Source organism: Carassius auratus, chromosome 45, assembly GCF_003368295.1.
Source record: "Carassius auratus strain Wakin chromosome 45, ASM336829v1, whole genome shotgun sequence".
Classification (NCBI taxonomy): Eukaryota; Metazoa; Chordata; class Actinopteri; order Cypriniformes; family Cyprinidae; genus Carassius; species Carassius auratus.
Window position 1 is genome coordinate 4835759 of NC_039287.1, and position 15075 is coordinate 4850833.

Below are 15075 nucleotides of genomic sequence, written 5' to 3' on the forward strand. Positions count from 1 at the left end.
CCACAAAACGGGCACGTGCAGTAACGTTTGTTTATGCTGTTGCCGTTGAAACCGTCTATATGAATAAATAAAAAGAGACTTACTCATGTTTACGATCTCTGCTTCATTCTTTTTTTCTGAGGAAATCCAAATTTCAAATCCTCAACCACATCACATCTTTTTGGGGTGAATTATGTCTTATTCCTCTCATCGTGAAGCAAACAGTAAAATAAAAAACTTGAAATACAGTCTCACTGCGTTGTCTTCTGTTGTGTGTGCGTATTCAAGCCGCGCGCTTCAGTGAAACATTATAATCTGAATAGAGTGTTCAGCGCTGGGGCGTGGTCGCATTAGAAGATAATGAAGGGAGACAAAGGCTGCAGACAGCACACCTTGTTTGCTATCTTTATGTTATAAATGCACAAAGTTTTGTTGTTATTATGTCTGTATGCAAAAAAAGTGATGTATTGCTCTTATCTGTGCGATCAAAAATGAAAGTGTAATTTAAGTTATTTTTGGGGTTATCAGGAGAAAATGACTCATAATGCGTAAATCGACTCCAAAGGGTTTTAATTAAATCTTTGAATTCCTTTTACTTGAGTAAAATTTATTTCTAATGTAAATAAGTATTAAATTATATTTAATATGAAACGTGGTGCAGTAATGCTTTGGAATGTTGCGAAATAAAGTTTTCTAAAGAAAAACACTCTGTACTTTATGATATAGACTATGACTGGAAAATCTAATGACGTATACTATTAGATGATTAAAGAGAGTTTCTAAAATATTACAATATCGTAGATATTTACATTAATTATAGCTTATTCTATGCTAGCAATATGATTTGTGTCAGATCCTTGTATTTTCTGTACAAACATAGATATTTATTAGCTAAATTATAACATATACAACAACAAAACAGCATCTATGTTTCCATCAGTTTAACTGGCCTCAATAGCTACATTTAATTTCATGCTTGATTTTCTTAAGATTGGTATGTACAGTATGTATTTTTTTTTTTTTTTTTTTTTTTGTAAGATTTCTGTGCATTTTCCGAATAATTTTCTTCATTGGAATTAAATCCAAAGTGGTGAGTGTAGTGAATGTATTGACACCACTTATTCATTTAAGGCAGTATATCCCCCCAATATCCCAAAAGTCAAATGAAACAAAACAATTCAATGCACTTTTCAATGCACAATTTTTTTTCTACTAAATTTAAAATACAAAGTGTTTAATACATAAACAGACGTTAAGTGCAAAGTTCAGAAAACATATACTGACAACAGTAACTAAACATGTTAGAACTAATGAAAAAAACAATTGATTCATAACAAAATTTTCTTGTGTTACCAGTAATCCAATGTCACAGTCAAAAAAAATCAATATCTTAAGTACATTCTTAAAAATATAGAAATCATATACTGTATAAATACAGCAAAAAGGCTAAACACATATATTATTCCTGTTAGTAAATAGTAATACTAGCTCATTTTAGTACAATTAGTATATAAGTGGCACTCTGTAAATGAACAAGATCAGTGCAGATTCACGAAAGAGAGGAAGTCAATTTAAAGGAAGCAGACAAGAGGCTTGAATCTAAGGTTGCTGATAATACTTCTGGTGTGGTTGTGGTTCTTATGACTGGTTCTCAGTGTTTGGGTCCTCGTATATGTAACTGCCAACACCTCCAGTATTCACTCCTGAACAAAAACAGTGAAATAACATAATGCACGGTCAAAGAAGAATAGGGGTTTGCAAGCAGCAAAACAATTAAAGTGAATAGAGTTTTGTTTTTCATGTACACTAGAATGTGTCCTGTTTAATTGTATTTTTCCGTGCAAAAAAGAAAAGAAAACAAAAATAATATATATATATATATATATATATATATATATATATATACTCCAGACCAAAAGTTTGGACACACCTTCTCATTCAAAGAGTTTTCTTTATTTTCATGACTATGAAAATTGTAGAGTGACACTGAAGGCATCAAGGGCTATTTGACCGAGAAGGAGAGTGATGGGGTGCTGCGCCAGATGAACTGGCCTCCACAGTCACCGGACCTGAACCCAATCCAGATGGTTTAGGGGTGAGCTGGACCGCAGACAGAAGGCAAAAGGGCCAACAAGTGCTAAGCATCTCTCGGGGAACTCCTTCAAGACTGTTGAAGACCATTTCAGGTGACTACCTCTTGAAGCTCATCAAGAGAATGCCAAGAGTGTGAAAGCAGTAACCAAAGCAAAAGGTGGCTACTTTGAAGAACCTACAATATGACATATTCTCAGTTGTTTCACACTTTTTTGTTATGTATATAATTTCACATGTGTTAATTCATAGTTTTGATGCCTTCAGTATGAATCTACAATTTTCATAGTCATGAAAATAAAGAAAACTCTTTGAATGAGAAGGTGTGTCCAAACATTTGGTCTGTACTGTATATATATATATATATATATATATATATATATATATATATATATATATATAGTGTATATAAAGAATGCAATTGGAAAATGGACAGTGGAAATGTACCTTTTGGCCCAAAAAGAACAGCATAACAGGGTTTATGGCAGTATGGCTGGCCATCGTGCTGTAGTTTAAAACAGAACCCATGTACATTATTAAATCATACTTGTCTTCAAATGTCATTACTATTTGCACAATAGTTTAATCTGGACATTTCTGACCACATTTCTGATGCTACTGAGAGAGGGTATACGGTATATACGTTTCTACCTCATCCATGCAGATTAAAAAAAAAAAAATCTGACCAAATTATGTTTCAGATATATGTACATATATGTCGTGAACAGCATAATGTGAGAATTTTTTTCTTTATAGACTAAAAATATATTTAGTTGAAACCTTTAAATGCTTAAATAGATAACACAATGCACTTTGAGGGGCAATAAAAATAAACTTTAAATCTTAAATTACATTTTGGGCAATGTTAAAGTATTTTTATAGTTATAACTATAAAACAATATAACTATATTTTACAATATAACTATATTTAGATTAAAATATATGTAAGTGTCCCTGACCTCTGCATGGCTGCCGGGAGCCAGAGTCTTGCTGCACCTCTCACAGCGCAGACAGGGCCTGTGCCAGTCTTTACCCAGGGAACTCACCTTCTCAGCTGAAACACAAAGAAGGAAACACAGGCCCTTCTGTAAGTATCGGGCAACCTCAGGAAATGCATATGTATGTCCTGGCACTGCTGAACACACACGTTCCAGCACAAGTCCATATCTGCTGAACTTTACTGTCTGAATGTCAGCGCTTACCGAAGTACACTGTTTTGTTGCACCTGGGGCAGACGTTCGGCGGACCAGAAAACGAACTGAAGCTTGCAGCTGGAGAAAATTAGGTAGACAGTTATTCTCACAGATATCATTCTTTTAAATAATATTAACATTTAATTAGAAATAAATGCAATAATCCTATTTACAAAATGCATTATCACTACCCACTTTGTAAAAAAAAAAAGAAAAAAAAAAAAAAAGTAGATGGTTGCACAGCAAATTAACAAGTTTTGGGTTGGGTTAGCGCAGTGGATAAGACACACGCCTTTGGTGTGAGAGACGCAGGTTTGAATCCACTGTGAGACACCAATGTTTCCCTGAGCAAGACACTTAACCCCTTGTTCCTCCAGAGGCATGTGACCTCTGACATATATAGCAATTGTAAGTCGCTTTGGATAAAAGTGTCAACTAAGTGAATAAATGTAATGTAAATGGTTAAGTGTATTGTTATGCAGTTTACAGAGTGTTATTGGTGGTTTCTATTGCATTATTGGGGTTTTTCTTTAAATTAACAATATTATAGTGTATATTAAGTGTTTCACCACAAAAGTTGGATTTCCAGTGATTGAAAATTAACCTATTAAAGCCTAACATATCAATTAAAGGGATAGTTCACCCCCAAAATGGAAATTGTTGGAAACCAAACAGTTGCCGGTAGACATTGCCAATGACAGCAACTGTTCTGTTATCCACAATCTTCAAAAGATCATCTTTCGTGTTCAACAGAACATAGAAACTCAAATGCAGATATGAGTGTGAATAAATGATGGCATAATTTAAATTTTTGAACAATCCCTGAACTGTATACATATATGCATATATGCAACAGTTTTTTTAACCTTTAGACAAAATTGAGGGGAAAACTGCTTTTAGTTTCGTATTTGATACATCAATCTTTTGTGGCTCATATGTAATGATATATGAGAATATAAAGTATCATTGAATATCATATTTCTAATAAAACATAAAAAAATTGCTTCAGTTAATCACAATAATAAAAGCTATTCTTACATTCACTTATTTTATAAAAATCAGTAAAGATCTCATAGAAGTACACGAAACATGGACTGAAGGTGACCTGACAATTTTAGAATTATGCTAAAAAAGTCTATCAGAAAAGTATCAATCAGACGACGTAATAGATTTTGTACAACAGGGTCTTCATCAAAGTTTTGATCATGTTGAGAATTTAAAGGCCTATCAAATATGATACAGTAGTCTGTGTAGGGTTAAGTGTTTGCATTATGATCTACAGTAGCACAAACTCACCCTTCACTGGGCCCCTGGTGGCCTTTCTCTCTTCAGCTTTCGGCTTGGTTTCCATGGCAGGGGTAGTGTCATCATTGACAGGGGTGTCATAGACATATGAACCAGCCCCCCCGATATTCACACCTACAGGAAAAGGACAGGCAGTACAGTTGCTTCTTTTCTGATTCTATTATAAGGGTGGTATTCAAACATTACAGAAAGAATTCAAGAAGGTAATTTTCATTTTTGGGTCAGCTATCCCTATACTCCATATCTGAAGATCAGAGATTTCAGTGATGAAGCTGCTCTTGTGCAAGCTGGCTGTCTCATTAAGAATCTGTGGCATCAAAGGAAAGAGTGTCCTACTTGCTGCAAGCCCCACAAATGATAAACAGTTGCATCCGAGATATTAATTAGATGTACTGCACCTTTTGGTCCATAGAGGGCAGCATAGCATGGCTTGTGGCAGTATGGCTTCCCATCATGCTGTTAACAGTGGATAAAACACATCACTGAGATTAATTAGGCATCCAGATCCTGCCATCCTTGTCTGTTGTCATCAAAAATTACATTACACTCATGCTGTCCAAAGATTAAAGTATGAAATATTCTCAACATTTAAAGAGTAAACAACTGCCCTTGTGAAAAATAAGTAGCCTATAACATACCTTTAAAATAGAGTATTTTTATAGAAATAATACAATTTAAAATAATATATTCAAGTGCTCATTGAATGTAATGTTTTCTGATACTTATTAATCTTAATCCGCCTTTCCACTGTCTCCGACGAACGACAAGCGACAGACCGGAAGTCATTCATTTCCAATGGAAAGTAATGCGGGAGCTTCGTGGAGTTCCATTCACATGCGTATGCGGAAATTTCGGATCCGATTTGAGCCTCGGATACGTTCAAAAATTTGAACTTTTGCGACTTGACCGTAGGCCGAACGCCCGACCGGATGTGATGTATTCTAATCAAAACTATCGGTGCAAGGTCAGAATTACCAATATTTTGTTAACATTAATATTATCCTTTAAACACTATTTCTTTAAAGTGGTGGTTTATAATACTTATGGCAGAAATATTTATTTAATATTTATTAAACCATTATTTACGTTGATTAGCCCCATAAAACCTACAGTTTTTATTTTGGGGGTCACCTGATTTGTGACGATGCATTCATACATTAACTATGTTCATTAAAATTATACATTTTACCATGGTGAATATGCCACGGAAACGGTTGCTTCACGACCAGTTTGAAAGATCTGCGCGACTGCCGCTAGAGGGGGAAATGCGTCAATCGTGTCCGAATGTCGTGTGCAGTGGAAAGGGGGCTTTACAGTTAAATTAAATGTAATGTATTATAGTTTTTTTATCTTTTTAAATACAACTACTTAGACTAGGACTTAAATACATCATTATATGTAATTTCATATTTACTTCATATTTACATATGTCTTTGACATATGGCTGCCAAATAATGATAAATGAAGTGACGAGCATTCATGGTAAACTAAAAAATACCTTAATTTAATGAAACTTGTATGTCATGTATTTTTTTGAACACAGGTGCACTTCTTTTTGGAGTTTCTAAGAGTTTAAAGAGTTTGGTGATTTTTAGTTCTTGATTTTAATCAGATAAAATGTATAGGGAAAATGTAGGCTACAAATACAAATTTTGACCAATCGAAAATGCTCTAGAATGAGAATGCCCCTCCCCATAATACCACCAGCATAGCAATAGCAAGTACTGAATCATGAGGTGTGTTTGAAATCAACAAATTAGTTTACCCACTAATACAATGCTGCAATACTGCATATAATTTCTCATTTTGCAAATAACCTTTCTGCAGGTTACATTTATCTGCAAACAGACCTCAACAAGTGACCCTTTGAGTCAATTATCCAACTATTTCCTGAACCAATTCATTCAACACCAGTTAATTCATTCAGGAAACAGAAAGTTGAGTATCTCTGCTCTGTGTACTGTAGTAACCAGGGTAAACACAGTATTTGTTATCAGTAAGTAATAAGCTTTTCTACCTGTCAGGTGTGTGAATTACCATTGTTCTGAACAGACAAATAGCATAAATATATATATATATATATATATATATATATATATATATATATATATATATATATATATATATATATATATATATATTTATTTATTTATTTATATGTTTATTTATTTATATATTTATTTATTTTATTTATTTTTGGTGAGAATATGCCTTTAGTATTAATACTACTAGCCATATAAAGATGACAGAAATACAGAAAATAGTAGTTTGATAGCATGCTATTCTAAATTCAGCCAGAACTGTGAATCAGTCATTGAATCGTTCACTAAACCGTTTGGTTCAAAAACACTGATTCATGATCACAATTGAATTGGACGGCATCATGAACTGATTTACTCAGACCCGAAGCACGGTGACTGTGCTTTTTGCTTTGTTTACACATTTTCATTTTAGGATCAAAAATAGAAATAACTAAATAATAACGAAAGCTGTATCTAAAATGACAGTTACGCAATATTAACTTCTTGTTCATTGAACTGTTGAATATAAATATCACACTGACACTGATGGCTGTAATACCGGCTATGGCTCCAGTTGTGCTGATATTTGGAACAACACTCTTACTTATGTAATATTGCTAAATTACATGAATTTGCTAATTATAAATCGACATTAGATTATTGCACATTATTCCATATTTCAATGAGATGCAGCAGCTTCCAGTTCAGGTAGAAGATATACATGAAAGAAATGTGCATTTAATGGGATCTTTATCTTCAACACTGTCGCTTTCTCCATTTTTTCTTTAAGCTGTAGTATTCCTCTCACCTCTGCATGTCCTCCTGGATTCAGGGTCTTGTTACAGCGTTCACACTTCAGACAGAATTTGTGCCAGTCTTTTCCCAGAGATGTCACTTTCTCCGCTATAAGACACAAAGAGATTTATTCCCTTTATAGATCATCATTCATCTGAAGATGTACATTAAGATGATGGTTTAAGGGGCTCTTTGAATAAAAGTGTTAAAACTCTCCCCTGAAGCCACTATATCTTCATTTTAACAATTGAGCTGAAATTACTCTGTATAGAGAGACTCTTACTGTAATGGCGCCTGGCAAAGATCACAGCTTTTATGAAATGGAGGTCTGAGTCTCGTCTGACTGAGTCTCATCAGAAAAGAAAACCTGTCCATCCTGTTCCACCTAAGTGTGTTTATCCAGTTAACCTTCTGTCAGTGCACCCTTTAATGTGTTTAACTAAGTCCAGAGATAACGTGAAGCCCAATGTGCATCTGTTAACTGTCTCATCGAGGATGTCAGGGAGATGTGGACGACTGTGTAACACTATCACAGAGTGCAGGACCGTGCACAGACATTTTAAGGGTTGGGGCAGGAGTAGACAGCACATGCTTTAAGAAATTTCAGACTTTATTAAAGATGTTTTGAAAGAATAATCACAACTACGCATTGCTGATAACAAACCATTCCTTTTTTTTTTTTTTTTACAGCAAAACCTTTCTATTCAATACCATGTCCTGGAAGATCTTGATAACTTCGTCTTCGATTGGGATTTCTTTTTCAATGGCCAGAAGCAGAAGATCATTAAGTCGCATTACAAGTTTAGTTTTCAGCAGCTTCAGCTTTGAGAACGAGCGTTCAACGGAGACGGGCAGTGTCGCAAAGACAAGGCATTTCCGGAGAGTCTTTAGGACTGTTTCCCTGCATCTCCATCAGGTGTCTGAGAGCCTCTGTGGCTCAAGGGCACTCTGGCCTAGATTCAGGGTTTGCTGCGTTCGTACAAATGCTGCATGTCGTTTTGTGGAGTTGGCAATGAAGGTGTAAAGTTTTTCAACTACTGTGAAAAAACTGACAAAGTGAATGCTTGACTAAGCGCTCTCCACTAGAACAAGGTTCAAGCAATGAGCAAGGCAATGAACATATAATGCCTTTTCATTTTGCTTTTGTATTCTTGACTCTAGTCCGTTTTAAGGCCCGCTCATGTTGGGATGCTCCATCGTAACCCTGGCCATTTAAAGTCCTCAACTTTCAGCTGGTTCTCCGATCAGCACAGTCATTACTAAGTTGTTCTCCTGTTGTTGACTGAACATCACAGAGCTGAATAAAGCGCTCCTTATTATGATGTCATGCACATAACGCACAACAAAGGACACCTGTTCGATTTGTGAAACATCAGTCATCTCATCAAGTAAAATATACTGAATATACTGATTCTTCCCTAACTTCCTCCGGCTCTTCTTTCTTGTGTACAGTGCTGTTCCATATCTTCTTATTCTGCCTCTATCTCTTTTCTCTCTGTCTTCCTGTATTGTTTTTCTGTCTCAATCTGAATATTTTCTGACTCTGAGGCAGAATCATCGTAATATAGAAAATGAATAACAAACTTTTTACAATCACATTGTAAATACTGCTTAATGCTAGTTCAATGTATGTTGCTGTAATTGTTTATCTTTCTACTTGTCACACTATAGCACATGGGTGCTCAAGCTCAGTCCACGAACGACATTAACCTGCAGATTTTAGCTCCAACTTGCCTCTAGCACACCAGTCAAGAAGTGTTTTTTTATGCTTATTAAGTTGGGTTTGAAGGACAGCGGCCCTCCAGGAGCAGGACTGGACACCCCTGCTTGAGCTGCTACTTTCAGGCAGTTTAACAGGCTTACCTGTACCTGTCTGATTTGGCTGATGCTCAGTGGGCTCTTCCTCACTCTCTGAGCCTGCCTCTGCGGCCTCATCCTGAATGGAAGTACATTTACATTTGTGCATTTAGCAGACGCTTTTATCCAAAGCGACTAACAGTGCATCTAGGCTACACATTACTTTACCAGTATGTGTGTTCCCTGTGAATGCAATGCTCTACCACTGACCCACAGGAATTAATTAAATGTCTAATACAACAATGTATTAGACATTTAATTTAATATTATACAGCATAAATCTATATATTATGCAATATGCTAACGAAAAAATATTTTAGAATATTTATAGTAGCCAATATTGCATTTGGATCATGTATAGTCCTACTATTAATATGATCCGAATAAAATATAATAAATATTTTATGATACATGCTATACAGATTACTGGTATTAACTAAGAAAATAGATTATAATGTGGATATTTTGTACACACTGTTAACTTAACACCATATTAAAGACCAGAAGCAAAACATTAACTTCAGCACTTCAGACGATGAGAGCAGAAGGGCTGAGGCTCTAGCCACCGGGCCACCCCCCTGTGCACGGCCCTGATAGAGTAAAAGGTTCTTATCAAATCTGACCCCATCATATCGAGTCCGGAATATTCCAGGCACGTGTCTCAGGGAGCACAGAACACCCTCACGAGCCGTTCTCCACGGAGCAGCGTCACGTCACTGTGAGTCAAGACTGAACAACAGCACAATTACTTTTTAAGACAAACTTTGAGAAGTCCACTAGAGGATGTTTTTGTTTATTTTAGTGTTTTCTATTGTAGGATGTTGCTTCAGGGTAACACTTCCATTTTCTTCATTTTGCAGCCACTTGTTGCAAATAAGGCCAATCTATCTATCTATCTATCTATCTATCTATCTATCTATCTATCTATCTATCTATCTATCTATCTATCTATCTATCTATCTATCTATCTATCTATCTATCTATCTATCTATCACTGTCCCACACAAGTGTTCTACATGTTTTTATGTAATAAAAGTGTTATAAAAGATTTATGTTTTAAATAAATGCTGCTCTTTTCAATTTTCTATTCATCAAAGAATCCTGAAAAAATTAAAATATCATGGCTTCCACAAAAATATTAAGCAGCACAACTGATTTGTTTTAACATATGTACATGAAATGTTCCTTGAGAAATTCTGTATATTAGAATGATCTCTGAATGATCGTATGACACTGAAGACTGGAGTAATAATCACAAATACATGTTAAATTAAAATAGAAAACAGTTATTTTAATTAGTAATAATATTTCACAATAGACTTAAAGGGTTAGTTCACCCCAAAATGAAAATTCTGTCATTAACCCTTTAATGCGTACGATCACAACGGTGTAATTAGAACTTTCAGTGCGTCACATCATCAACATCATCCGCTTTCACACTTTGGCTGGCGCGGAGCCAGATCGGACACGCTGAGTGCTTGTCATTATCACAGATACTCAGTGTTTTCAACCATATACCGTATTTTCCGGACTATAAGTCACACTTTTTTTTCATAGTTTGGCTGGTGCTGTGACTTATAGTCAGGTGCGACTTATTTATCAAAATTAATTTGTCATGAACCGCGAGAAATGAACCAAGAGAAAACATTACTGTCTACAGCAGCGAGATGGCGCTCCTGTAGCCTACACTGAAGACATAGAGCGCCCTCTCGCGGCTGTAGACGGTAATGTTTTCTCTTGGTGCTTGGTTCTAAATAAATGTGACTTATAGTCCAGTGCGACTATTTTTGGACTGATGCGACTTACTGTGCGTTCACACCGCCGGCGTCGAGATCGTCAAAGTGGCCGGAAGTCATTCATTTTCAATGTAAGCCGACGTCGAGCAGCGGAGAGGAGTGGCGCGGCGCAACTGGGCCGCTGAGAGCGTCGAGGAGAGTTGAAATCAAGGCAACTTTATGGTAATGAGCTATGACGCGGTTGGGCAGCAACCAATCGGAACGTAGAAGTCCACCGCTTGAGAGGATTCCAGAGAATGCAGCTCCGACCATTAGTTCCCAAGCACAATGGAGGATTATTATTTTATTATTGCTGTTTTGTGTTTGCAATAATCTATGATGTGTCCCTGTTTGCGTACAGGGACGTAAAAAATAAATTAAAAGTGATATATGGACCAAGGTGTCTGAGATTGTTCATTTTAAATAAAGGATCTTAATATTTCGTCCACAACAATATTTAATGAGGTTAACTTATAATGTTACCCTCCTTGTGGTTAGTCTGCACGAGATCAACAAGCTTGTTTGCTTTGCAGTCGCTTTAAATACAAAATAAGCATTCGATCTACGTCAGAGCGTCTGAGCGCTCACTCATTTTTCTGCAGCGTCGTGAGCAGAGCGGCAAGAGCGATTTTTGATGCTCTCGACGCCGGCGGTGTGAAAGCACAGTTATACTCAGGTGCGACTTATAGTCCGAAAAATACGGTAATGCTTATTTTAGGTGGAAGATATTTAAATACACATGCGTACTAGCAAAACCATACATTTACAGTTTGTAAAATGCACGCAGATGTCTATGGAAACCGTAATAATGATCCTTACAATTATAATCTGACTACGTTTTTATTGATATCAAATACAGATTGTGTAGTTAACTATAAAGTTTACTCTGTTCTACTCCCAGTTTACCGGAGACTTACTTTAACGTTTTTCATGAGGAGAGAATGAATTTACATGTTGTAAATCCCACAGCTCAGATTCAGCGCGAACTAACATGGCGGCACCCATCACCCCGTACGGATCAACTATCATGGTCCTTATAAAAGTGTTTAAACTACAAAATATATTCACTTGCACATATTTCAGAATCAGAAATTCATAATATAGGGAACATGTTTGCGAATATTTTGAATAAAACAGGAAAAACAAAATAAATGCGATCCATGTGTCATACAGAGCTATTGTGGCTGCGTGACACATCGCCATGGAAACAATAAAGCGGTGCATTCTAAAATAATGGTTGCCTAAATCATGTTAATCATGATGGGCTGGCGTCGTGTGGATCACTTGTGGATTATTGTGATGTTTTTATCAGCTGTTTGGTCTCTCATTCTGACGGCACCCATTCACTGCAGAGGATCTATTGGTAAGCAAGTGATGTAATGCTAAATTTCTTCAAATCTTTTCCAATGAAGATACTGTACGTACAAATCTCATCTACCACTGACTGGAAAGAGAAAGGCAAACTGCTGTTAGATGGCAAAACTACACAATTATGTGGGCAAAAGCATGTTTCTAAAGCCAGTTAAAGATAACCGTGTGCACGGTTGCAGCCTTAAAAGTTGTTTGCAGTATTTAAGTGAATAGGAATGCTTTCTTTCTCAGGTCAACACTATTAAAGTCTCAAGAGAGCGAGTAGCAGCCAGACACAAAGTGGATCTCACATTATAATTATTAAAGCGTTCAGTGGGAGGGAGTCAGCTCAGCATATGATATTAACACAGACAAATTTTAAATCTGCCAATCATGCATGTTGATTTTCGGCCTTATAAAGACAAAGTATAGCCTTGTACTAATTGTATGTAATAATTTTAGCTGACAGCTGTTAATGATAATATTAAATTGATATAATGAGTAATTGTGTAGTGGGGACAAATGCCAAATGACACCTGCACTTTAAAATAATTTAGTTACATTTAACCAGAGAAGATAAAGAGCATGAAAAAATAAGCAGTATATAATTTCCCAATTTATCAAAATGTGTTACCCATTCACAGTAGGCTTTTTGAATGAAGGGAAAGAAAAGGCTCATAAATAAGGTATAGACTTGACAGGAGAGAAGGTTTATCAGCCCCCAACCCCCCCCCCCCCCCCCAGGATTGATTCTGGCTATTCAATCTAGTGTGTTCAGTTTTTGATGGTGCATTGGTTGACAATAATTAAATTGTTTCACTTATGGCTGTTCACATAAAAATATAATAGTACTAATAATAATAATAATAATAATAATAATAATAATAATAATAATAATAATAATAGTAATAATAATAATAATAATAATAATAATAATAATAATAATAATAATAATAATACGTCTAATATTGAGAATCTACCATCAAACTAATTATTAATTTTTGCATGTTTTAAAGTCAACCTTTTTAACCAAAGAATGAATTCTAGTGCAATGGGATTATCAGCTTTAATAATTTAATGTAATAATAGTCATATAAGCTACTTTCATTCATCCTGATTCTGCATTTCATGTGTCATCCATTATCAAATCAGAAAACTCTGTCTGTGATTTTCATGGATCTTATTTAACTGCACGGGATCAACATTTATGGTATCTCAAATACCATGCAGACAAAATATGATTTGCTGCGCCGTCTCATGCAGAAATCATGTGGATCTTAATAAGAAAACTCATTCATTACCTAAGAATAACGCGCACTCGTGATTACCCAGGTAATTACCATCGAGCCCACGTTGTGTGATTTGCAGACGTTGTTTACAATGCATGCGAGAATGAAAATAATGAAAGTACATTCAGACATTACAGTGCAGTCGATTCAGCCAGCGCGTGCGTGCTTTGTTTTATCCGAGGCTTTGCAAAATAGAAGAAAATTGAACAACTTACCAAAATAAACAGTTTTGTCACATTTGGGACATTTGGATGCCATCTTCTGTGCAAAGCTGGGATTTCCTTTGATTTCAGCACGTTGTCTTTTACTTAGCTCTGAATGCGTGAATGCTCGTACACGCTCGTTCTCAGCGATGCTCAAAGCGCGAGCGCATCCTCCCTTTGAAGATCTCCAGCGCGGAACCTCCCTCGATGACGTCAGGCAATGTGACAAGTGAATGTGCTGCACCCTTCATTTCATTAAACTCTAACTCCTCTTTCTGCGGAGCTACACAGCATTCACAGACATCATATCAAAACCTTATCATTTATGGCTGTTTCACCTGAACACTTTAGGCCACTACACTGATAAACCATTCTTATATTATTATCAGAATAAGTATCAGAATCAGAAAAAGCTTTATTGCCAGGTAGCCTATGTTAACATATGAGGAATTTGTTTTGATGACAGAAACTCCCACAGCACAAGCAGAATGACAAGACAGATAAAAAAATAGAATGGTAATATGAAATAGCAATATACACACAAAATCCAAAATAGAGAATAAATGGTATTTGTGCATGTGCACAGGCGTGTTATGTGCAAATGCAAGGAAATGTGAATAAGAAGTGTTAGATAAATGTATAAATAGTGTTGTGTGTGTTTATTGCCAAGTTAGCAGTTCATGAGAGGGGTTCTTCTTATGCTGGGCTGTTTGGTGCACATTGCTCTGTAGTCAAAAAGAAAGTGGGATGGGTGTGAGGGGTCCAGAATGATTTTGCCGGCTCCTTTGCTCTTGGATGAGTGCAGTTCTTGGAGAATGGGAAGGGTTTTAACAGTGAACCGTCAGCAGTCCAGACTATCCTCTCTCTCTAAAAACTGCTGGGTTGAAAACAACCCAATTTGGGTTATTTTGGCAACCCAGCGCTGGGTCAAAAAGGGACTAACCCAATGCTGGGTTATTTTAGTATGTTTAGTTTAGTATGTTTAACCCAGCAAGCTGGGTTTCTTTTTTATGGTTTAAAATTACTAAACTGCTAGGCTAAAATGAACCCATTGAGCTTGGTTTTAAACCTACAAATCTAGTTCATTTTAAAATCACTTTTACAGACAAAGAATAACAATCAAAAGGTAAATATTTATTAAAAACAAGAGAAAAAAAGTCATTAACATGCATGTAAGAAGAAATGCAGAAAAGTATGGCATTAACAGCATTTACAGA

At 36.0% G+C, this 15075-nt stretch overlaps 1 protein-coding gene across 1 annotated transcript; it reads right to left on the reverse strand.

The window, feature by feature from the left end:
* Window positions 1-1011: 1011 nt before the first annotated feature.
* On the reverse strand, window positions 1012-14057 carry LOC113063006 (cysteine-rich protein 2). Its single transcript, XM_026233135.1, has 8 exons — window positions 13871-14057; window positions 7398-7492; window positions 4967-5024; window positions 4560-4682; window positions 3273-3341; window positions 3030-3124; window positions 2518-2575; window positions 1012-1682 (listed from the first exon to the last, which is right to left on the reverse strand). The coding sequence occupies exons 1-8, from the start codon at window positions 13911-13913 to the stop codon at window positions 1618-1620; spliced, it is 606 nt and encodes a 201-aa protein (XP_026088920.1). The 5' UTR covers window positions 13914-14057; the 3' UTR covers window positions 1012-1617.
* Between the last annotated feature and the right edge of the window lie 1018 nt (window positions 14058-15075).

Excerpts from the sequence above, each read along its gene's own strand:
- LOC113063006 (XM_026233135.1), bottom strand. The coding sequence starts at position 13,913 with ATGGCATCCAAATGTCCCAAATGTGACAAAACTGTTTATTTTG. Across the intron at positions 2,576-3,029 it reads CTCCCGGCAGCCATGCAGAG|CACGATGGCCAGCCATACTG; the intron begins GTCAGGGACACT and ends TTTAAACTACAG. Across the intron at positions 1,683-2,517 it reads TGTTCTTTTTGGGCCAAAAG|GAGTGAATACTGGAGGTGTT; the intron begins GTACATTTCCAC and ends GTTTTTGTTCAG.